General features: G+C 51.2%; 1 protein-coding gene and 4 non-coding genes across 6 annotated transcripts; all 5 read right to left on the bottom strand.

Annotated features, from left to right (window-relative positions):
* Positions 1-1,041: 1,041 nt before the first annotated feature.
* On the bottom strand, positions 1,042-7,646 carry RPL3 (ribosomal protein L3). 2 transcript variants are annotated; one of them, XM_043562639.1, is made up of 10 exons: positions 7,522-7,646; positions 6,379-6,571; positions 5,681-5,849; positions 4,982-5,117; positions 3,679-3,865; positions 2,966-3,126; positions 2,424-2,525; positions 1,855-1,950; positions 1,343-1,462; positions 1,042-1,142 (listed from the first exon to the last, which is right to left on the bottom strand). In XM_043562639.1, exons 1-10 carry the CDS (start codon positions 7,522-7,524, stop codon positions 1,098-1,100), a joined length of 1,212 nt encoding a protein of 403 aa, XP_043418574.1. In that variant the 5' UTR covers positions 7,525-7,646; the 3' UTR covers positions 1,042-1,097. The 2 variants fall into 2 exon arrangements, with proteins under 2 accessions (XP_043418574.1, XP_043418575.1); XM_043562640.1 differs by having other exon boundaries at positions 7,518-7,589.
* On the bottom strand, positions 2,068-2,161 carry LOC122474177. The gene has a single exon (XR_006294858.1). It is a non-coding gene; the product is annotated as a small nucleolar RNA U83B (small nucleolar RNA).
* Positions 3,536-3,629, bottom strand: LOC122474178. The gene has a single exon (XR_006294859.1). It is a non-coding gene; the product is annotated as a small nucleolar RNA U83B (small nucleolar RNA).
* On the bottom strand, positions 5,118-5,172 carry LOC122474183. The gene has a single exon (XR_006294863.1). It is a non-coding gene; the product is annotated as a small nucleolar RNA U82P (small nucleolar RNA).
* LOC122474161 lies at positions 6,975-7,038 on the bottom strand. The gene has a single exon (XR_006294841.1). It is a non-coding gene; the product is annotated as a small nucleolar RNA SNORD43 (small nucleolar RNA).
* Positions 7,647-23,406: the final 15,760 nt, after the last annotated feature.

Below are 23,406 nucleotides of genomic sequence, written 5' to 3' on the forward strand. Positions count from 1 at the left end.
TCCAGAACCAGGATCCTGAGGACCCACGGCGGGCGGTGCTGCAGCAGCTGTCTTCTCCAATCAGCCAGCAGTTTCGAGGCCATGCCCCTGGGGTTCACAACGGGTTCCAGAGTTGCCAGGCAGAGGACATGATGGGAGGGCCCTGTGCTTAGAGCTCTTCTCGGCCTCATCCACTCATGTGGGCATCATGCTGAGAACCAGAGGGACAACTTGGGCCCCCTCTAATTTACCTGGCCCTGTACTGCCAGCTGTGCCAGAACTCACAGGCTTGAAGTCACGGGGGTCGGAAATCAGAGATTAGAGCAGCCACACCACTGCCCACCACTGTGGGGATCCCAAGCCTGGAGGACAGATACACAGGGTAGAGGCCGAACCATTCTAGGCCAATGAAGGGTCCCAATGGCTTCCCAGCCGGGCAGAATCTCACCTCTGCATGCCCACGTCCTCAACCTTGTAAAGCAAAGCTGGGGGAGCAACTAACCAGAACCTTCCTCAGGGTACATTCCCACGTTCTACCAGTTTCAGTGCGGGGCACCCCCCCCCCAGTGTCAAAACCCGGCTGGTTAGAAAAGAACCTCAACAAGCCCCAACTGGAATCCAATCCCATGTATCCCATGTGGATTAGTTAACTAAATTACTTATTCTTATACTCAAAGCCAGGGTTGGCCCTGCCATGCCCATCAGAACTCCAAAGCCAACGGGGGAACACGAAATCCTCACTGCCTCCCTCCCCGCGCGGTGTTACCACCCAAGCTGTGCAAACACAATCACCCTCTACAGCGGAGCCTCACCGGGTGACAGGACACATTTGCACAAAGCCTGCCGCCCCAGGCCAGTTTCAACAATTCAGGGGCAGACCCGGGCTCCGCTTCTAGCTCCCATCAAGCCCCACCTGCTCCAGGCACGGGGCCAGATAAAATGGTAGGGCAAAAAACATGACATTTTGCTAAGGAGCCAAGGGCAACAACTCTCCAAGCACAAGAACCCTCCCGTGGCCACAGTGGAGCGGCCAGACTGGGAAGCAAAACCGGAGGCAGGGGGTCACTGGAAAACTAGTTTTATTGAGAACCCACCAGCTGCACAATCTGCTCCTGACGTTAAGCTCCTTCTTCCTTTGCAATTCGGTCTTTCTTAAGTGGTCCCTGTGGAGAGGCGCAGGGGGCCAGGTTAGAGGGGGAGGAAAGAAGCTCGGCACGAATCCCCCCACCTATGGAACCAGAGATCCTGCACTGTCACAAGCTCAGGACCCCCAGGAGCCAGTGCAGTTGGGCAGGCTGACGGGAGACATCCCCGGGGAACCATCCCAGCCCCAGCCAGAGGGCAGCAGGGTCCGGGTGCTCACCATGAATGCTTTCTTCTCCTCCACGGTCTGGAATCGGCCATGGCCAAACTTGGAGGTGGTGTCGATGAATTTAAGGTCAATCTTCTCCAGGGCCCGCCGCTTGGTCTGCACCAGCAAGGACTGTGGGCCAAGAGGGAAAAGTCAGTTACAGTTCACAGGCCCCTCATCTGCGAGGACAGAGGATCGCCAGTCTCAATCACGGCCCCTCCAGAGCCAAGAGGAACCCCCTCCCACACCACCTCTACTCTAGCTGGTCTTACCCAAGGATCTCCCCCTGGACACCAGAGCGATGTAGGAAGCACATGAAAACGGAAGCAAACAGCTGGGCCAGGCCAGACTGAAATTCCTCCTCCCAGAACTTCAAACCTCATATTCGAGGGAAAACCAAGCCCTGTCCCCCATTTCTTTGAACTCCCCTCAAGGAAGTGTGGCCCTGTGTCCCTATCGACTCCTCCACTGCAGGCCCGAGCCCCGCCTACACCCTGACCGCCAGGAAGGGCCGCCAGCCTCACCTTGCGAAGAGTGAGCACTCGCTTCTTGGTTCCCACCACACAGCCTTTCAGCATGACAAAGTCATTGGTCACTTCACCATAGTGGACAAAGCCACCCTGGAAAGAGCAAAGCCATCAGATCAGGACAGAGCAAGTGTAAGGCTAGAGACTTATCAGATGACACACAGGACTCCTTCAGATGCCGGTGCTCCCCTGCCACCTGCCGACCACAGGGCTGTTCTCAGAAGGAAGGCAGCAAGGAATGTTTCCGCAGTTGGACTCGGGCGCTGTGCCCAGCGCTCATCCCAGAGCCTCATCACTGAACAGCTGGGTCTGAGATCCCACTTCTCACCAGCCAGCCCCAACCAGGGCATTGAAGACGTGCCATTTACAAGAACAGACGGCTGGATACAGTCTGTAGGAGACCAGTTAACAGACTGAAAACACAGCCTCGGTGAGTCAGCCAGGACACAAGAGCACCAGGGTCCCACCCCACAGGTGAGGTCTGGCGCAGGTTCACAAAGAATGAGAAGGAAATCCCCGCCGGAGCCGGGACCTGAGGCTTTGAGAAAACAGTTCTCATTACTCACCAGAGGGTTGATGCTCTTGTCAGACAAATCATAATCAGTGGAAGCATTGTTCTTGATCAGCTTGCCATCCTTGATGAGGTAGCCCTGGCCGATCTTGTAGATCTACATAAGGGATGGACCGTAGCAACTTAAAAGGAGAGACAGACTCCAGGAAAGCAGCTATCACCTCCGTCCTAGTGATGGGGCACCCCAGGCTAGGAGCAGAAAGAAAGGCTGGCTGGGCCTAAAGATACCGCCACGTGTTGGGAGACAGTGGCCCCCCAAAAACCGCAAAGCCAAGGCCAGATGTGGCTCTCATCTTTGGTCACTCGAAGGGTCAGCTGCACCAGAACCACCTTCGATGGCACCTTCTAAACCACTGACGTCCACGAGCCAAAACCGTGCCCCATCACGCAAGGTGAGCAACTCCGGTCCAAGTGCAGTCCGGAAGCTCCCGCACAACGGAGCAGTGCTAACAGGAAGTGGAAACTGCACTCCCGACACTGGGCTCGTCTCTCCCTTCCAGGTTTAAAGTCTCCACACGAACCCCCTTGGCACCTCACCTTCTTGTTGATCTCAGTGCGGTGATGGTAGCCTTTCTGCCCAGCCCGAGCCACAGAAAAGGCCACTCGGGCAGGATGCCAGGCCCCAATACAGGCCACCTTGCGCAGCCCTCGGTGGGTTTTGCGGGGTAGCTTCTTCGTGTGCCAGCGGCTGGTGACCCCTAGAACAGACACAAGCTTGTTACCGGGGTGTCTAGAACGCCTGCCAGTGGCCCTTTCCCACTGAGTGCCCAATTTGGAGTTCACTCGACACTTGACTGTGGACAGTCAACACCCACATGCACTAGGTGAGTGAGGGACAGGAAGGCTTAACATACACGTGACCCTCTAACCCCTCTTATTCGCTCCAGTGGATCACCTGCCAAGACGTAAACCTGTTCTCAACTCAAGAGGCCTTGGAGAACCGGCCGTGCACTAGAATGGGAACACGCGCACCACGTTCTACGCTGTCGGAGGCTGACCCAATTTCCGAGTCCCCTCCGCCTTCTGCAGTGAGCTCCAGACGTCAGGGTCCAGATGTGTGGCCACATCACCCCCAGTCCTCCTACCTCCCTGCCACTTGGCCACAGGGCTATTCCCAGGGACAAGGCAGGGAGGAAAGTTTCTGCCACCTGACTCATGAGACGTGCCCAGCGCTCCTTCCAGAGCCTCATCGCCAAAGATCTGGACCCGAAACCGCATCTGACCACCACTTGGGCCACTGCAAAGCTCACCTTTGTAGCCTTTGCCCTTGGTGACGCCGATGACATCGATCATCTCGTCCTGCCCGAACACCTGATTCACAGGCACCTGCTGCTCCAGCCTCTCACGGGCCCAGTCCAGCTTCTCGGCCACCGTGCCTCCGTTCACCTGGATCTCCATGAGGTGGGCCTTCTTCTGGCGTAGAGGGAGCAGGCGCATCTAGGAGGGAATCGATACGGCTCAGACACCTGAGCTTGAACTCTCCTCCAGTGGCAGAACAGTTTGGCAACCTTGAACCGCACGTTTCTCTACTGGCAAAAATGAAAAGGCTCCTTCCTGTATTAAAATCCCTACCGGGTACCATTCCCCTTCTCAATTCTGATGCTGGAGTTCACCATCAGGATGGACTGATCCTTAATACACATGGGCCACACCAACACAAGCAGACCTAACCAGATCCTGGGACCAACTAGCCCTATGTTCCTGATCATCATGCTTTCTGGTTGCTTCCAGTACTGCCCTCGTTTACCCTGGCCATCTATCTTGGCTCTACTGACCGTCAACAAGCCACTCACATTGTGGGAGAGTGGAAATAGCACCTCAGTCAAGAGAGAAGCTGCAAAGCTAGGGAAAAAAAGAATTCAAACCTAAAGCGTTTCATTAAGAGTGGCCCAGTGCTGTCCTATGGAACTTTCTTCGGTAACGGACACACACTACAAATCTAAGCCAATATGGTCATTTTAACCATACCGAACCTAAACAATTTAACAATCAGGGGTGTATACCCAGAATAATAACTCAAGCAAACTGCAGAGAACGTAGTCATTCTACAGCCAAAGGGTCACGGCAAGTCAGATTTGAAGCGCAAACAGCCAGTAACCTACTACTATTTTCAGTTAAGCGTTTCACAATGCCAAAGAATCACTAGTCCCTTCCACCACTTTTCCTAAAATGGGGCACGGTTTCCCAAATAAAAAGCCTGGAGACACAGCGCCCTCTGTTGGCGACAGAAAAGCCAACCCTCAGGCCTGGAGGAACCGGGCTGCCTTCTCAGGTTAATAGACTTAGCCTGGCCTTGGGAATCCAGGGCAGGTGGCGCACCGTGTCGCTGCATCACTTCAAGCAATCCCCGGGCTGCTCGCTGGCCCATCCATCCAGACAAGTTTAAGGAACTGGAACCAGTCTTACCATCCCTCCAAAATCCCTACAAAGTCCACTTGAGGTGAGGAATCGAGTCAGAAGAGAACTAGGGGGCTCGGTTCAAGTAGGACTCCGTCTCCCTAGACAGGAAGCACTGGCGCAGTCCCCCTCCTGTGCGTCCTGCCGAGCGCTCACCTGAGTGTGGGCGATGACGCGGATCACCTGGCAGTACTTCTTCATGCTGCTGAAGTCCTTCTCTAGCTGCTTCTTGCCATCGTCATCCTGCCACTTCTTGCAGTACTTGGTGAAGGCCTTCTTCTTGGACTTATGCCTTCAGGAGCAGAGCAGAGTTGGGGAGGGGGCGGGGCGCAGGCCTTCATCACTCCTCCAAGGGGTGAGCGGAAGGCACACTGGCACCACATAGGGATGGGGCTCATTGCCGGCTTCTAAGGAGCCTTTTCCACCGGCAAGCGGAGCCCGGACGGAGCTCATCGGGCAGAGCCGAGCGGAGCTGAGCAGAGGTCCACAAAATTAATACAAGTCACAAACATTCAAATACTCACTAATTCTTGCTCCGACTTAGCCATTAACCCGACCACGCTCCCAGGCGGAGGACTGGGGGAGTTAGGCACTATCTCAGTCTCTAGCCCTACTCTCCATACTTCCCAGCAACCAAAAAGAACCCGAGAACTACTGAGTTCTCAGTCAACACCCACTAAGCTGAACAGGAAGGTCTAGAGGTGCTGCTCCAGGTCTGTCCCCAGGAACTGTTCTGCTCAGGACACCAACTAAACCGGACGCCAGAGCAGTTCTAGTTCCTCCCCTGCTAGAGAGAAAACCCGCACAGGGCCCCTGACCGACAGAGCGCATAGCCTCCTCGTCCCTGTCCCTCACCAGTTCTTATAGAAGCGCCTTTTGCACTCATCACTGATGTGCTCAGCGAAGATGGTCTTAAAGGTACGAAGGCCCCGAGGGGTTTCCACGTAGCCCACGACGCCCACAACCACCATGGGCGGGGTCTCCACAATGGTCACAGCCTCCACGACCTCCTTCTTGTTCACCTCTGTGGAAGAGAGGGCGGTCAGACCGGAGGGGGACAGCCAGAGACGCCGAGGGATTATGACGCTGCGTCTGCAAGTGCCCACTTCAATTAAAGAAGGCAACGTGCTTGAGGAAACCAGGAAGTTTGCAGAAGCGGGGTCCTTATCGGCAACCTGCACTCCCAGGGGCCAACTTCCCGCATGTGTTTTGTGTTTCTAACTCAAAAAAGTATCAGGACTCTAAGGCAGTGCGATTTTACTACTTTGCACTTCACAACCAGGGACACGGGCAGTATTCAGGCTTTTAGAGTTAAGGCTCACAGGGACTATCTCCCAAATTGGCATACTCCTATGCTGTGGATCTTTTAAAACTTACTCACGTTAAAGTTCCCGGACTTCAACACATCCCTCCACCTACAGCAATGCCAGCCATCTACAGCCCGAGACACCGATCCCACCAAGAGAGGGTCTGCCCCAACTCTAGTCCGTCCCCATCCCGGGCTCCTAACCACCCCCCCCGCCACCAGCTCCGAGGATGCAGCCTGTACTTACTGGATCCTGGCCTGTCGACCTCCCGCACGATGTGAGTCATGCCGGCCTTGTAGCCCAAGAAGGCGGTGAGGTGGACGGGCTTTGAAGAGTCATCCTTGGGGAAGCTCTTCACCTTCCCCCGGTGTCGGCTGCTGCGTTTCCGAGGCAAGAAGCCCAGGGACCCGTGCCTGGGAGCGGAGAACTTCCTGTGAGACTAGGAGGAAACAATCCATGTCAGCACTCAGGCTCATCTAAGTAGCTCACTTCCGACGCCCAGTGTGCCTCAGTTGAACGCTGAGTCCACACCAGCGACCCCATGAATAAACATGCTAATGTGCGGGGCTGGGTTCACTTGCTTAGAGGGCCACACGTCCTAAACGAGTTCTATCTTTGCCTCAAAACCTCATTTTGTAACCCAAGCAAACATACTTTCTTCTCTTAACAGGACAAAGACACACAAGGTGGGGGGGGTGGTCATTAAAATCACTTCACAGGTGGCTTTATAGTCGAGTCAGCAACAGTCTGATCACAAAGGGACTTCTGGGACAAGCAGCTGGCACTACAGGTTCCCCAGGCCGGACTGAGAACACGTAGAGGCCACCAGAACCCGACAGAGCCAAATCAGAACATGACAATCAGCACAGAGTCTCTGTCCGCCCGTCAATAAGTTCATCATCTGTGGTTCCTCGGAAACTCCAGAGGCCTTACGGTTGTACGAACCGTCCCACCCATTTCAGCCCGAGGCCTCGGCACCCCTACCCCAGGCTCCCCTCCCGCGCGCTCTGCACCTCCCAGGTTAGCACGACTAGTGCCTGGCGATCCCACTCAAGTGCCTCCTGGCCTACGTGCTCAGACTCTAAACCGGATTAACACTAAATCGGGAAGGGCGAGATCCGGCAAATTATCTGGCTCTTGAGAATTTTCGGGCTCGGGGCCTCCAAACCGGAGCCAGGCCCAAGGGCTTTCGCCAGCCGCCTGGCGGGCCCCAGGTCAAGCACAGGCCTCGGGTCTTTCCAGAAATAGGCCTGGTTGGGGATGTCGCCGAGTCTCCCATGCTCGTCGAGCAGGCCCCCGGCGCCCGCCGAGTTGGGATGGCGGCGATGCGCCGCGGATGGAGTCGTGCCGCCGCGCCAACAAAGAAGGGAGCGCCATGATAACACATACCATCCCGCCGCCGAATGCTGCCGGTAGAGGTCGGGGCTCCGCCGGCGAGCCATTTATAAAGCCCCGCCTGGCTCCGCCCCTTCCGGCGTGCGAGCGCGCGCCCGCGGCGGACGCCGGGTCGTGGGGCGGGTACGGGGCTCCCTTTCCACGCACGCTCGTCCTCGCCCAGAGTTCGTTCTGAGCTGGACGTCCGTTTCGGGGGCGGGGATTAGAGACTATACGGCGAGCGACTGAGTTCAAACTTAGCGAAGCGCCAGGGAAACGTTGGCAGAGAATTGGGCGCAAGGACCGTTCAGCGTCAGGTAGCTGCCAAGTTGGATGACACACGCCGTTACGCTGAAGCTAAATGGCCGCGTCTGGTTTTTTGGGTTTTTTTTTTTTTTTTCATGTGAAATGCCGTCCCCTCCAGGATTGAATAACCCAGCTGTGGGTTTCAGCGCCCAAGCGCCTTCACACGTGACATCCCCTTTCCGTCCCACACAGCGGATCCGCGGTGTTGGCCGTTTGGCGGGCAACCGACTTGGGACGCGTTGCCCCGCTCCCACCCGTTCGGAGTTGGAGAGAAAAGACCGAAAACCGGGCCGCCTGACTCCCAACCCAGAGCTGCTTCCGCGACCCCAACTTGCCTTTACTGCTTTCTGGTTTCGGACACCCGTCCCTCAAGCCCCGTCTGGGCCATGACTCCGGGTGTCCAGGTGCTGTGGCCCGCGCTTGCTACTGATGGTCAGTGAGGCGACAAAACCGCCTCACGACCTGCGGTCACGGGTCCAGCTGCCCAACCTCCCTGACTCGCCCTTCCAGCCTCAGGAGTCCTTGCTGATCTCCGCCTGCCTCCCCCCACCCACGGTGACCCACGAGCTTCCTATTGCTCCCCCTGCTTCCAGGCTTGCCTCTCGAAATCTTTTTAAGAATCACATGTTATCTTGTTACTTCCCGTGGCTCCCTGTTGTTTCCTGGGGATTAAGCATTAACTCCCGAGGCTGCCCCCCAAAGGCCTGATACACCCTTTTTGCTGGGGGAGGGCACACACACTGTCACCCATATGTCACCTTGCACCTCCATCCCACCCGGTCCTGTTACTTGATTCTGGACCTGGCCATTGCACGCTCACACCATTGGTTAAAAAACCATTCATTTCATTTTCACACCATCCCTTGGGGGGTCGGGGGTGGGGGCGGTGCCGATTTCCCTCACTGGAAATAAGATTTCCCTTATGGGAAATCTTTGGGGCCAGATGTGTTTCCAAACTCAGCATTTTTCGTGTTTTAAATAAATCGTGCAATATGGTGCACATACTTATGTAATCCTCCCCAAACTCTTTAATGAGACACATTAATTCTGTAAAAATATAGATGCAGATATAGATACCTTCTTGTGGAGTGGGATAAATATAAACGGCTTCACATCGGTTCAAGGCAGACTTTGCTGCCTAAAAATTCGTCGGTTTGGTTTTTGCTATCCAGTGGCTTCTGTTTTTAATTTCAGAATTGCAAACGAAAGACTATGACCCATATTGTCTGTCCCCTCCTATAGAGCAAACGAAGTTTCAGGCCAAGAGGAAATAATTTGACAAAAGTCACACAATCAATGAAGGACAGGGCTCAAGTCTGACTCCAGCTTCGGTTTTCACAGCATCAGACTTGGTGTCCAGTAACCCCCTCACTGGAAAGAGCTCTGGGCCCCCAAATCATTCAATAAGAAATATTTACCCGGGGCACCTGGGTGGCTCAGTTGGTTAAGTGTCTGACTTCAGCTCAGGTCATGATCTCACAATTCGTGAGTTTAAGCCCCGCCTTGGGCTCTGTGCTCACAGCTCAGACCCTGGAGCCTGCCTTGGATTCTGTGACTCCTCTCTCTGCCCCTCCCCTGCTCATGCTCTGCCTCTCTCAAAAATAAACATTTTTGAAAAGTTAAAATGGCGAAGAGAGTTTAAAAAGGTTTGACAATGTCACTAAAGGTCCTAGACAGACTATTCTCCCTAAAAGGAATTCCCTCCTTACCATCAAGGGAGGAAAGAGAGCATCAAGAGACTTCTGTCATTCCATTTGTGCATACAGCTCACTGGGTTATTGTCTTGGGCCTCAGGTTCCCCATCTGTCAAATGAGGGATTCGTTCATCCATTTATTTAACAAATGTGTGCTGTGCTAAGCCTGCTCTGCCTAGCCTTGTCCCCAGCTCTGCAACAGAGAAATCCAGCAGACATGAAGCACCTGCCCTGGGAGAAACCAGTTTGCCGACATCATAACTGCACCAGAGGCCTGTGCAAAATATGATTGGAATACAAGAGAGGACTGGTGAACCCCCCCTCCCCCCAGGTCGTGGGCTTCTGCTAAAGTGATGTTATTTGAATTGGGCCGCAAAGGATTTTTATTTGTCAGGCCAAAAGGCAGCTGTCCAGGCAGAGGGAACAATGTGTACAAAGGTACAGAGAATAAACGATCTGCTCACGGACTGCTTGTGGTTTGATATGGTCCAGAGAGTAGGGGACAGTGGCAGGAGACAAGCTTAGGAAGACAGAGTTCAAATCCCAGCCTAGAATCTAAGGAAACTTCATCCTGAGGGCAGCGGGATGTGCTAAAAGGGTTAAAGTACCCGTCAAGGTGGGTGGCCTGGGTGACGTGACCAGTGTGACCTGTAAGGTGAGCATGAAGGAGCCAAATCCGGAGATAGTTAGGATGGACAAGATCTGGAAACGATTGGCATGAGTCGTTGGAGGTGGGATGAAGTAAGGAAGACACGAGGGCAAGAATCACGGTACTCATTACGGAATATTGGGTAAATACGACTTTTACAAGGGCAAGATTTGTAGGTCTGGGATTCTTTTATAGGGCTAAGCGTATCCTTTCTCCTTCCAAGAACGTGTCTGAGGTTACACACCAAAACGTGTGCAACTCAACAAGAAAAAGGTAAGCAAACGAGGGAAGGGAAAGAAAATGAAGCCAGAAAGGGATCACACGCCAAACACGCAGCATAGAACTCTGTGTTTGTGCCAGAGTCGTCCTTCCATTTGGTTCCGGGCCTCCGTGCAGCCACGTAAAAAAGAGAAATGTGATTAGGAGCACATTTCACAATATCCGCATGATGAAAACAAACCGGTAAGTAGAAGGAGTCCGCTGTGCCTAAAATAAGGCTTGAAAGAGATTTCTCTGGGGAGACAGAGAAATGTTTGGCTGAAGGGCCAGCATGGGATGTCGTCGGTAATGCCCCGAGCGTCCTCCCACAGTGAACTCACAGTGGCTATGTACACACAGCGCGGACCAATGAATTCAAGGTAACACACCAGTACGATCCGTATGAGCGCTTTACGAGAGGCCGGAACAAAGGGGTTGGGTTACCTGATCCCACATTGCTAGTTTCATCCAAAGATATAATCCAGAGCCTGGTGGGGCACCCGGCTCGCCCGGTGGATAGAGCATGAGACTCTTGATCTCAGGGTTGTGAGTTTGAGCCCCGCATGGGGTGCGGCGCCGACTTAAAACAACAACAACAACAAACCCAGGCGCGTCTGGGTGGCTCAGCTGGTTGGGCATCTGACTCTTGATTTCGGCTCAGGTCGTGATCTCACATTTCGTGGGTTCAAGCCCCACGTCGGGCTCTGTGCTGGCAGTGCGGAACCTGCTTGGGATTCTCTCTCTCTCTCCTTCTCTATCTACCCCCCCTCCCACGCAGGCTCTAAACAAACAAACAAACAAACAAATAAATAAAATCCAGAGTCTGAAAAGAAATGGATGATGTTATTTACAAATGGCCTTCCATCACTACTGTTTTTTAAAATGGAACTTCTGATAAGCAGCAGAGAAAGGTCTCAGGCTTTGCTCAAATACCTAACGGGCAGATGTTCTGTATGGCCAGATAAAGCTCTAGGTGTGGACTAACCGTAGTGGCAGGTCAGGAGGACCCGAGCAGGAGCCAAACAGGGATCACATGATGTTTCAACGTCCACCTCTCTCACCGGACCGGAAGTTTCCTGTAGGCAGAGACCATATCCTGTTCCCATGTTCTCAGCACCCAGTACAGGGCCTAGCACAGAGGTCTGGGCCACATCTGTCAGATGAGGGCATGAACACAGGGAACCCACACTGGAACGTCACAGTTTTACTTTCAAAGGCTCCCTCCCTTGTCCCCTTGAAGCAATAATGCCCCCTCTTTGACATGAGCTCACACCCCGATCGTTTGTGCTGTCACTGATTGTTGCAAAACCACCAGGCCCAGATGAGAGGGTATTTGAGCCAGAGGGTCAGTTAATGTGAGCTTGTGGGATGAGCACCACTCGATGTCCCCGAGGCAAGATCCTGGGCACAGAGGCTCTGGGCCATGGAGGCCCCACGTCCCCCGCTCCTCCACCACCAGCTGTGAGGATGATGCCCCAGAGAACGGGAGCCAGCTGGCCGTGGGGGCGTGGCATTTCCTGCCCTTTCCCCTGTGTGGTGCAGGCCTGGTGAAGTTCTATGCCCCCCTGCTGGGGCTGCAGGTGACCATAGCAAACGTGGCCTCCCACTGCCTCTCAGAGGCCCCATCTACTGGGCCTCTGTGTCCTGTGCTACAGTAGCCGGCAGGTAGGCCGGGGGTGAGGCCAGGAAGCTGTGCATAAAGTTGCCACTGCCTATCCAACGGGCCTTGTGGCAGCCACTGACCGTGGCCTGGGGCTGGGGCCCCCAGCAGCTCACCATCCTGATGCACGGAGCCTGCCACCACATCCCGCGGCTCTTGTGACACTTCAAGTGGGAGTCCAGCCTGGTCCTACTCACCATGGCCCAGTGGGCCTCCTACAGCCTGGCCAGCCTCCACCAAGAGAATGACAAGGCCTTGGAACCGCCGCTACGACCCGGGCTGCCGCAGGTGGCCATGTCCCTGCTGGTCTGCTGCCTAGACAGGCTGTGGGTGGCCGTGGGGCGGGTAGGCCGGGCCATGCTGGGCCCAACCTCTAGGGTGGGCCAGGCTGTGCTGGGCAGAGTCCAAAGACCTGGATGCGGTCACTGCCATCCTCCCAGCCATCCCCATCCCTGGCCCTGACCCAGCCACCCGGAGCAGGCTCCCACCGGCCTCCATCAGCCTGTGCCTCGTGTCTGGGGACAAGGATGCCAGTGGGTGAGAAGGAGGCCGTGGCTTTGGGGCCACCGAGGTGCCCATTAGCACCAGGTTCCAGAACAGCAGGACAAGCAAGATGGCCTCCAGGTGTTCAGGCTGGGGGACCTGGTCTCAGCTCTATCACCACTGTGTGTCTCTGGGGAGGCTCCTTTACCTTTCTTAGCCTCAGTTTCCTTTTTTGTAAAAATTAGACGAGGGGCGCCTGGGTGGCGCAGTCGGTTAAGCGTCTGACTTCAGCCAGGTCACGATCTCGCGGTCCGTGAGTTCGAGCCCCGCGTCGGGCTCTGGGCTGATGGCTCGGAGCCTGGAGCCTGTTTCCGATTCTGTGTCTCCCTCTCTCTCTGCCCCTCCCCCGTTCATGCTCTGTCTCTCTCTGTCCCAAAAATAAATAAAAACATTGGAAAAAAAATTAAAAAAAAAATTAGACGATAGGCCTCTAGGGAGAGGGGATATATACAAATGGGCCGTTTGTAAATTGTAGAGTGTTCTTCCTTCTTTAATGACCCTACCAGAATGTATAAGACCTCCTTGGAGACAACTTTCATATTCTATCAAAGGATATAAAAAGAAGACCGTGATAAATAGAGTGATGTAGTCAGTTCATGGATCGACGGACCTAATGTCTTGAAAAATGTCAGTTTGTCTCCAAATGAATCCATACAGTCATTGGGATTCCAACCAAAATCCCAAGGGATTGTGGCAGGGGCTACTCAGAAACCGATTCTAAGATGTATATAGAAAATCAAAGTCCTGGGCGTGCCTGGGTGACTCCGTTGTTTAAGCATCCGACTTTGGCTCAGGTCATGATCTCGCGGTCCATGGGTTCGAGCCCCACGTCCGGCTCTGTGCTGACGGCTCAGAGTCAGGAGCCTGCTTCGGATTCTGTGTCTCCTTCTCTCTCTGGTCTCCCCGGCTCATGCTCTGTCTTTTGTGCTCTCAGAAATAAATAAACATAAAGAAGAGAAAATCAAGGTCCTTGAAAATTTAGGGCTTTTTGAAAAAACGAAGCCAAGATGGGGATTTACTTGACCAAATATTAAGACGTATAACCAAAGCACAACAGTAAAAACAATGCGGTAGTGACACAGGCACAGAAAAACAGGCAGATGAATGGAATGGAATGGAATGGAATGGAATGGAATGGAATGGAATGTAGAACCCTAGACATAGGCTGGGTACACACGGAAACTTGATACGTGAAAAAAGTGACATCCCAAACCAGTATGAAAGCATGGATTATGCAGCAGAAGGGGTTGGAGAAATTGGTTCACGACAGGAGAAAATAAATACATATGGATCTTGTAATGGATTGAAGGTGTTTCTCAGAAGATATGTCCACCTGTCAATGTGGCCTCATTTAGGAAAAAGTCCTTTGCTAAGGATTCTTTGAATCCAGGACCTTGAGATTAGATCATCCTGAATTAAGATGCGCCCTAAACCCAATGACTAGTATCTTTTTTTTTTCAAGTTTATTTATTTTGAGAGAGACAGAGACAGCACAATTTGGCAGGGGGAAGGGGGCGGGGGGTGCGAGGGAGAGAGAGAATCCCAAGCAGGCTCCGCGCTGCCAGAACAGAGCCCGAGGCAGGGTTCAAGCTCACGAAACTGTGAGATCATGACCTGAGCCGAAACCAAGAGTTGGACACTTAACCGCCTGAGCCCCCCGGATGCCCCTGATGGGTATCTTGATAAGAAAAACTAAGGGAAGGAGAAACACAGAGGGGAGGGCCATGCGAAGAGAAACACAGATTAGCCAAGAAATGTCAAGGATTACCAGCAGCCACCAGAAGCGTAAAACAGCTTCTCCTTCAGAGCCTCCAAAAGGAGCCCACCCTGCCAGCATCCTGATTTCAGACTTTTCCAGAACGGCGAGAGAGTAAATCTCTGTTGTTTTCGGCCACCAAGCTTCCGGTAACTTGCTACAGCCGGCCACAAGAAACGAATACAGACCCTTACTTTGCGTCTCAGCTCTATACGTAAGGTCCAAAAAAATTTGAGGCACTGTACCAATGCAGATGGGTATTATTTATGTTATTACAGTGATTTGTATGTGCCCCGTTGCATTTCTTAGCCTTTGGGAAATAGCTGCCCTCCACTGAGGGCCGAAGAATCTTTTATTTCATTCAGTCAGTCAACCCTTTGAGGAAAGCACTCTTCTATCAGCTCCATTTTAGAGCTAAGGAAACCATCCCGGAAGAACTTAGTAACTTCCTGGGGTGCCTGGGTGGCTCAGTCAGTTAAGCATCCAACTTCGGCTCAGGTCATGATCTCCTCCTTCATGGGTTCGAGCCCCACGTCTGGCTCTGTGCGGACAGCTCGGAGCCTGGAGCCTGCTTCGGATTCTGTGTCTCCCTCTCTCTCTGCCCCTCCCCCACTCATGCTCTGTCTTTCTCTAAAATAAACAAACATTAAAAAAAGATTCGCTGGTGCAGCCACTCTGGAAAACAGTATGGAGGTTCCTCAAAAAATTAAAGATAGAACTACCCTACGACCCAGCAATTGAACTACTAGGCATTTATCCAAGGGACTCAGATGTGCTGTTTCAAAGGGACACGTTCACCCCCATGTTTAGAGCAGCACTATCAACAATAGCCAAAGTATGGAAAGAGCCCAAATGCCCATGGACGGATGAATGGATAAAGAAGATGTGGTACATAGATACAATGGAGTATTACTCGACAACCAAAAAGAATGAAATCTTGCCATTTGCAACTATGTGGATGGAACTGGAGGGTATTATGCTAAGTGAAATTAGTCAGAGAAAGACAAAAGTCATATGACTTCACTCCTCTGAGGACTTTAAGAGACAAAACAGATGCACATAAGGGAAGGGAAGCAAAAATAATATAAAAACAGGGAAGGGGGCCAAACAGAAGAGACTCCTAAATATGGAGAACGAACTGAGGGTTACGGGAGGGGTCGTGGGAGGGGGGAGGGGCTCAATGGGTCAGGGGCACTAAGGAATCGACTCCTGAAATCATTGTTGCACTATACGCTAACACTTTGGATGTCAATTAAAAAAATAAAATTAAAAAAAAATTGACCTATTAAAAAAAAAAGAATTCAGTAACTTCCTGAGGTCACACAGCAGAAGTCGCACCTTCAACCGCTAGCCTTCACATCCCTGTTCAGAATGAGCTCTTTCCAGGGTTTCTGTGGCACCTCCTTCACTGCCACCACTAGCATGGAGGTGTCAGGAAGACAGGCTCTACTGAGTTCCCTGCTGTGTCCCCAGGCCAAGAGTGTATATATATATATATATGAATACGATATGTGTGTATATATGTACATATGTGTGTATATACATAGATATACGTGTGTGTATATACGTATCTATTCATATATACGTATATATGCATATATGATCCTATGAATGACATCAGATGCCAGTGTCCCCTTTTAGACTTCTGCCTGTGCTATTCCTGCTTGTTTGCTGTTTACAGAGCCTGCTTGCCTCCCAACCCTCAATGTTAAATCCAGGCAACTGTCCCCTCCTGCCTGGATTACTGCACCGGCCTCCAGGAGCATCCTTTTTTGTCCTCCCCTTGCTCCTAAAAATCCATCCTCCGCCCTGCAGGCGGCGGGGTAAGATCTCACGCTGTGAATCAGATCAAGTGATTCCACTGATTAAGACCCTCCACTGGCTTCCCATAGTATGAGGCCGGGCTGGGTCCCGGCGCATCCCTGAGTCCTCCGGGGGGAGGGGCCCCATTCAGGCCCCGCCCCCCATTCCACCTGCCGCCCTCCCTGCAGCAGAGCCTTTGAAGCTGCTGCTCTCCCTGCCCGGAACACGGGCTGACTTCCACTCACTCTCGTTAAAGCATAAATGTTAAGAGATGATAAAATCGCGACTCTTGTGCAGGTATAAAACGAACATATATCAAAGATTTTATTTAGTGCATTAATTAATGAGAGAACTAGACAGATGCCACAGCTGGTTCAAAGGAAAAGATGCGGAACCACACATTCATATGGAGTAAAGAAATGTCGAAATGAATTTACAAACAGATGTAAAATTGACTTTCTCCGGGCGGGGGGGGAGGGTGTCCTTCCACTGGACCGGATTTATTTGCATACGAATAGATAAGGGTTATTTTCATAGCTGCACTTTATCTACAATCCACAGAGCCATAAAACAGTTTCACAGCAAAGAAGAACCTTTTAAACTACATCAAACTAGATAATCCCCCGAAGCTTTGAGCATGTCAGCAAAAAAAAGGACAGCCAGCGATCGCGTTTGCTTATTCCAAAATAAATTTTTGGAATTAAATTTTTCTTCCACTCTTCCGATGGTACCTTATACATTACTTCTTGGGAAGCCTCTTCCAATCACCTGATGGTACAATCTGGTCTCCCTCCCCTCCTCGACCTTATCCCCCAAGGTGGATTTTATTTATGTGTTTGTTTGTTTGTTTGTTTGTTTAGTAAGCTTTAGGCCCAACCTGGGGCTTGAACTCAAAACCTGGAGACCAAGCGTCACGCGCTCTCCCAGCTGAGCCAGCCAGGTGACCCCCTCTTTGCAGATTTTAAATGGTCACTGTCAGCTGCTTTAAAGAGGGTGCCTCTCTGTCTTGCACAGCACCGAGCACATAGGCAGGTTTCGTAAATACTTCGGATGAATGTGCGGTGAGCCTGTTTGTTTGGGGGATATGTAAATATTATCAGTGGAGCCTCAGGTTTGGACCTCCTGGGTCCCTCTAACCAAAATGTATTTCTCTTCCCTGGGGAAACATGAAGGTGAGAAGCCCCTCCCCCCAGAACCCCCAGCATTTTCCTCGTTTGACCAGCTGACCTAATAGCCACCCGAGTCTTTGTTTCCTCGGGTGTGAAGTAGAAAGAATCACATCTGAATCAAGGGGTCATTCATTCATTCATTCAGTGAATACGTAGGACTGATTGCCTGTTACACACCAGATTCTGTTAGTCGATGTACAAGGAAACAAATTTAGAATCTCTAAAAGTAAGAAAGAGAATTTTATTCAAGCCCCAGTTAGGACAGCTGCCTGGGAAACAGGGTCTTCAGAGGGAAGAACGTGTTTCAGAGAATGAACAGGGTTACGTACTTTTTTTTACATCTTGTAAAAACTCAAAAGATTATAGGTTAGCAGATAGGTAGGAATCACAAGTTTTATCAGAAAGGAATGCAGGGAGTGGGAGCATTGATAGATATCTCAAATGGGGTGCCTGGGTGGCTCAGTCGGTTAAGCGTTTGACTCCATAACAGCTCAGGTCGTGATTTCGAGGTCGTGATTTCGAGGTCGTGAGATCGAGCCCCACATTGGGCTCTACGCTGCGTGTGGAGCCTGCTCAGGATTCTCTCTCTCTCCTTCCCTCTCTCTCTGCCCCTCACCCCCTCATGCTCTCTCTCTCTCTCTCTCTGAAAATAAATAAATAAACATTTTTTTATTGTTTTTTTTCAACGTTTTTTATTTATTTTTGGGATAGAGAGAGACAGAGCATGAAGGGGGGAGGGGCAGAGAGAGAGGGAGACACAGAATCGGAAACAGGCTCCAGGCTCCGAGCCATCAGCCCAGAGCCCGACGCGGGGCTCGAACTCACGGACCGCGAGATCGTGACCTGGCTGAAGTCGGATGCTTAACCGACTGCGCCACCCAGGCGCCCCTAAACATTTTTTTTTTTAAAGGACAAGATGGTTTTCCTTCAGGCACTCATTCACAAAGCAGCTGCACGATACATGTGTGGCAGGTCATAAATCAGGCTTCTGGTTTGAACAAAGTTTATATACAGTCATGCTGACTTAGAAGTAGATCCTTTTTTTTTTTAATTTAATTAGTCCTTCTCTGACTAATTTCACTTCGCATAATACCCTCCCGTTCCATCCACGTAGTTGCAAATGGTAAGAAGGAAATCTAAAGTGGCTTCCCTCGTGTCTCAGGACTTTAGAGAGCTTTTCTGTCATCAGTTATGCTCATTACATATAATTCGTTGTAAAATTATAACATCCATTCTCTCAATCTTCAGAATCCCTTACACCAGGACTTCTCAAACTTTAGTATGCAAACCAATCACCAGGCTTGTTAGAATGTGGGTCTGATTCATGAAGACTAGGTCCGCTGCTGCTCTTTGGGGCACCCTTTAAATAGCAAGGCTCGGGGCGCCTGGGTGGCTCAGCCGCTCAAGCGACCGACTTCGGCTCAGGTCACGATCTCACGGTTCATGAGTTCGAGCCCCGCGTCGGGCTCTGGGCCGACGGCTCGGAGCCTGGAGCCTGCTTCGGACTCTGTGTCTCCCTCTCTCTCTCTCTCTCTCTGTCCTTTCCCCGCTCATACTGTCTCTCTTCACCTCTCAAAAAATGAAGAAATGCTAAAAAAAAAAAAAAAAAAATCTTTTTAAACCAATTAGATCTCCAAAGCTACTCCGTTGAATTTTTGTTTTATAACGCAACAAATTGCAATTTCTGGGAGCGAAACCCAGGCGTGAGGCATTTGGAAAAGTTCTCCAGATGATTCTAAAATGTAGCCAAGATTGAGAACCACAGGATTGAAGAACTCCACATGAGGGTCGAGTTGGTAGGTTTCAACAGTCGCCCAGCCAACCAATCTCTTCCAGATTGGTGATGTGTGCCCAGTTCTGCCCTGGGGGTGGGGGATTTGGGGGTGAATCCATCTGGTGTTCATTCAAGGTACCTGGAGAGGTGGGAGAGGGTTGACGGTGGAAGAGGAGGTGAGGCACGTCTTCTAGAAGGAGGCAGCTCTCCTCAGAGGCGAGAAGGTTTCTGTGGCCTGCCCTATAGGCTCCTGGGCTGGGTGATTTCTGCCGGGTAGGCTTCTCAGGACCTAGGGTTACCCTGGTGTGGTTCTTGGGCACAGAATCCCCTGAAAAACAATAAATGCACATCAGTCACGATGTGCTGGCAGGGCAGAGTCTTCTTGGGATTCTCCCTCACCCTCTCTCTCTCTGCCCCTTCGCCACTCGCATGCGCTTTCTCTCTCTATCTCAAAATAAATGAATAAACCTTAAAAAAAAAGACTATAAAGGTCATTTTTAAATGTGGGAGAAAAATCCCTGTGACCTATGGATGCCGAAAGTCTTAAATAAGGCCCCAGAAACACAAATCATGAGGGGGAGGAAATGATTGTATTAGGCTGTGTCAAAAGTAAGGTTTGCTTTTCAGGGAAGGACATTGTAAACAACTAACGCTCACAGAGTACGCACTAGGTGCCTGGCACTGTTCTCTGTGTTTCCAAATGTTACGCCTCTTTACCCAACCATTCCTGGTGCTGTGCGTATCCGCACGTCAGTACACGGAGAACCAGAGCCGTGGAAAGAGATACACTCGAAAGTGTTGACGACAGATTCAAGCTCCCGGAGGCAGGGACCAAAGTGCGGGCGATCAACCCGGGGTCCGCAAAGGCTTTCTGGAAGGGGCCAGAGAGTACACGTCTTGGCTTCGTCAACCATGCCGTTGCAAGGATCCAAAGTGCGCTCCGGTGGCATTAGGGTTACGTTAAGCTAAAGACACCTGAACAAACATCAGCCGCAAGAAACTTCTTTGCTGCCTCATGCACGACTTCCTGAAAGATACAGCCACACAAATCCCCCGGTCTGAGTGATTCACAGCCGGAATGGAGACCAACCATCGTAACCTGAATAGTTGCTTCAACAAACTTTATCTGAAACTGTCACACCTTCTATCTAGAGCCGTGGGCAGCGGCATCAGGTGGGGAACATGGTAGAAACACAGATGCCCAGGCCCCACCGGTCACCACCCGGAGCCTCTACGTTCTTTCTGAGCTCGCCCTGGGAGGCTGATGCACACCACACGTGGGAACCTCTGCTTGTAGGGAAAGAAAATGATCGTGCCTCCTTCCATCTACCCTTCTAGGTTCTCAGCTGGGGCTCTGTAATAAGTGACAAATTAACAAGAGAAAAGCAAACAGAGTTGTGTTAACACTCTACATCTCCTGTATACGTGGGGAAAACCCAGGGGTGGGTAGCTCAAAGAGGCGATTAAAACTTGGGCTTATCTGGCATCTTCAACAAAGAATAAACACGTGTGTAGAGAATGACAGGGCAAAGGTTAGGCTTCCAAGGGTGGCAAATGGTGGGAGAGGGAATATATGGGGGGGAGGGGGATCTAATGGAATGTGGTTTATCTTCAGATTCCTCTGGTGCTGCCATTGGGCTCATAACAGTCCAGAGCGGTCTCCAGTAAAGGAAAAGTTTAAACCCTAGAAAGGAAGAAGGGGGAGAGAGCTCTTCCTGCGTTTGCTACTTTTTAATTGCCTTCGGCTCAAAATAATTCTTATGTCAAAGAGGCATATTTTGGGGTGTCATATTCTAGTTTCCTTCAATGATATTTCTGTACAGTGAAATAGTTTGCAGTCTGTTAGCCAGAATTAGGTAGCTCTATATAGAGTGACATGAAAAGACTTTCAAGACACATCGTCAAGGGGAAAAAGCAAGTCATGGGAACAACACAAATGCTACAATCCTACTTATTTAAAAATGAGATACATGTCCACGCATGCAAAGTGAGTAAATTCATAGACAGCCAACCAGAAGGTGGCTTAAACTGTGGCTACTTTCTTTTTTTTTTATTTAAAAAAAAAATTTTTTTTTTGAACGTTTATTTATTTTGGGGACAGAGAGAGACAGAGCATGAACGGGGGAGGGGCAGAGAGAGAGGGAGACGCAGAATCGGAAACAGGCTCCAGGCTCTGAGCCATCAGCTCAGAGCCCGACGCGGGGCTCGAACTCCGGGACCGCGAGATCGTGACCTGGCTGAAGTCGGACGCTTAACCGACTGCGCCACCCAGGCGCCCCAAACTGTGGCTACTTTTGAGGAGCGCGCTGGGCCTAAGGGGTGGGTGTGAAGGCGGCTTTCCCAGATGGTCCCGTATAGCCTGCTGTGTGCTTCACGAGAATGTACTCATTGTTAATTACTTGCGCAATTTTTAAAAATAAAAATCAAAGAGAACTGCTGAGAAGAAACAAAACAGGAATCATCTGGACTTCTTCAAAATATAGATACCGCCCTGGGGCCTGCTGAATCAGAAGCTGGGGCAGGGGAGGCACAGCCATGTGGTAAAAAAACTCCAGGTAATTCTGACGGGCACACCCCCCCTTAAGCACCACTCAGCTAGGGAAAGTTGGGGCAAATGACTTAAACTGAAAATGCAAGTAATTATAAAAGTCTTTTCTGCACACAGCTCTGATTGGGAGGCGTTGAGCAAATCCCTTCCCATCTCTGGGTCTGAGTCCCTTCTTTTGGGAAATGAGAGGGTTGGACCAGAATCTCTTTACTGGATGGTCCCAGGTCCCTTCCACTTAGGTGGAATTCTAAGTGGGTTGTGTTTCTAATCCGACCAACTAAGACCTAACTGCTATGTTGCTAAAAAAAACAAACCACCAGATAACTGTCCCACTACTGAATACAGAATAAAAGTAGAAAATCACCCCCTCGTCATCCCTAATTGAGTCAGGCAAGCATCTCCAAGAGATGTTAAAAGCATTGGGTGAAACACAGAGAACAGTAGAGTCATGGGGTGTCTGGGTGACTCAGTCGGTTGAGCTCCCGACTCCTGATTTCGGCTCGGGTCATGATCTCACGGTTTGTGGGTTTGAGCCCTACAATCGGGCTCCATGCTGACCCTGCAGAGCCTGCTTGGGATTCTCTCTCCCCCTCTCTCTCTCCCTCCAGCTCTCTCCCTCTCTCCCCCTTAAAATAAATAAATAAACTAAAAAAAAAAAAAAGAAGAAGAAAGAGAACAGTATAGGGGCGCCTGGGCGGCTCACTCCGTTAGGCGTCCGACTTCATCTCAGATCGTGATCTCGCGGTCCGTGAGTTCGAGTCCCATGTCAGGTTCTGTGCTGACAGCTCGGAGCCTGAACCTGCTTCACTGCTGTGTCTCCCTCTCTCTCTCTGCCCCTCCCCTGCTTGCACTCTGTCTCTGTCTCTCTCTCACAAGTAAATAAACATTAAAAAAAAAGAAGAAGAAAAAGAAAACAGTATAGTCATGCGAAGCATTACGTACAGATTCCTTACTCATTCCGAAGGGAAAGTGTACTTCAACGGTGGGGCGACCACTTTTCAGCAAGTGGCAACATTCATGGTGGGACAACCTGGCATGGGGTCCCTCCTGAAGTTCATGGCATCATCTGTGATCTGCTAAGGTCCACATGTCCCATGTGAGCGCAATCATGAGAAAACAGGCCAATCAGGCCTCTCCAGCCTCCACTTTTGCCCTGTCCCTCCTCAACCTCTCCATTTCAGCCCCCCTCCGTTTATTGCAACTCCCACAGCTGGGGTTTCCCGTGCATGCGGGGGTGACACATGTGACCATAACATAAAGTAGGAGGGTGGAGGAACCTCTGCGGTGGTGAGATTCCATTTCTCACTGTGTCAGTCAGGGTCCGGAGAAACAGAACCTATGGGGTGTGTGTCTGTGTGTGTGTGTAGATATTTGATTTATTTTAAGGAATTAGGTCATGTGACTGTGGGAGTTGGCAAGTCTGAAATCTGTAGGGTAGGCCAGCAAGACTGAAACTCAGGCGAGAGTTGATGACGTTGTAGGCTCGGGTCCAAAATCTGCAGGGCAGGCACGACAGACTGGAAATTCAGGAAGGAGTTGATGTGGTAGTCTGGAGTCCAAACTGTCTCCATTTGGGGAAGCCTCTGCTTAAGGCCTTCAACTGACCAGGTGAGGCCCACCCAATTCTTGAAGGTCATCGCCTTCACGCAGCAAACACATTGTACACGTTGATCACGTCCACAGAGTGCTTCCACAGCCACATCTAGATTAGTGTTTGACCAAACAACTGGGCACCGCAGC

Source organism: Prionailurus bengalensis, chromosome B4 (genome assembly GCF_016509475.1).
Source record: "Prionailurus bengalensis isolate Pbe53 chromosome B4, Fcat_Pben_1.1_paternal_pri, whole genome shotgun sequence".
Classification (NCBI taxonomy): Eukaryota; Metazoa; Chordata; class Mammalia; order Carnivora; family Felidae; genus Prionailurus; species Prionailurus bengalensis.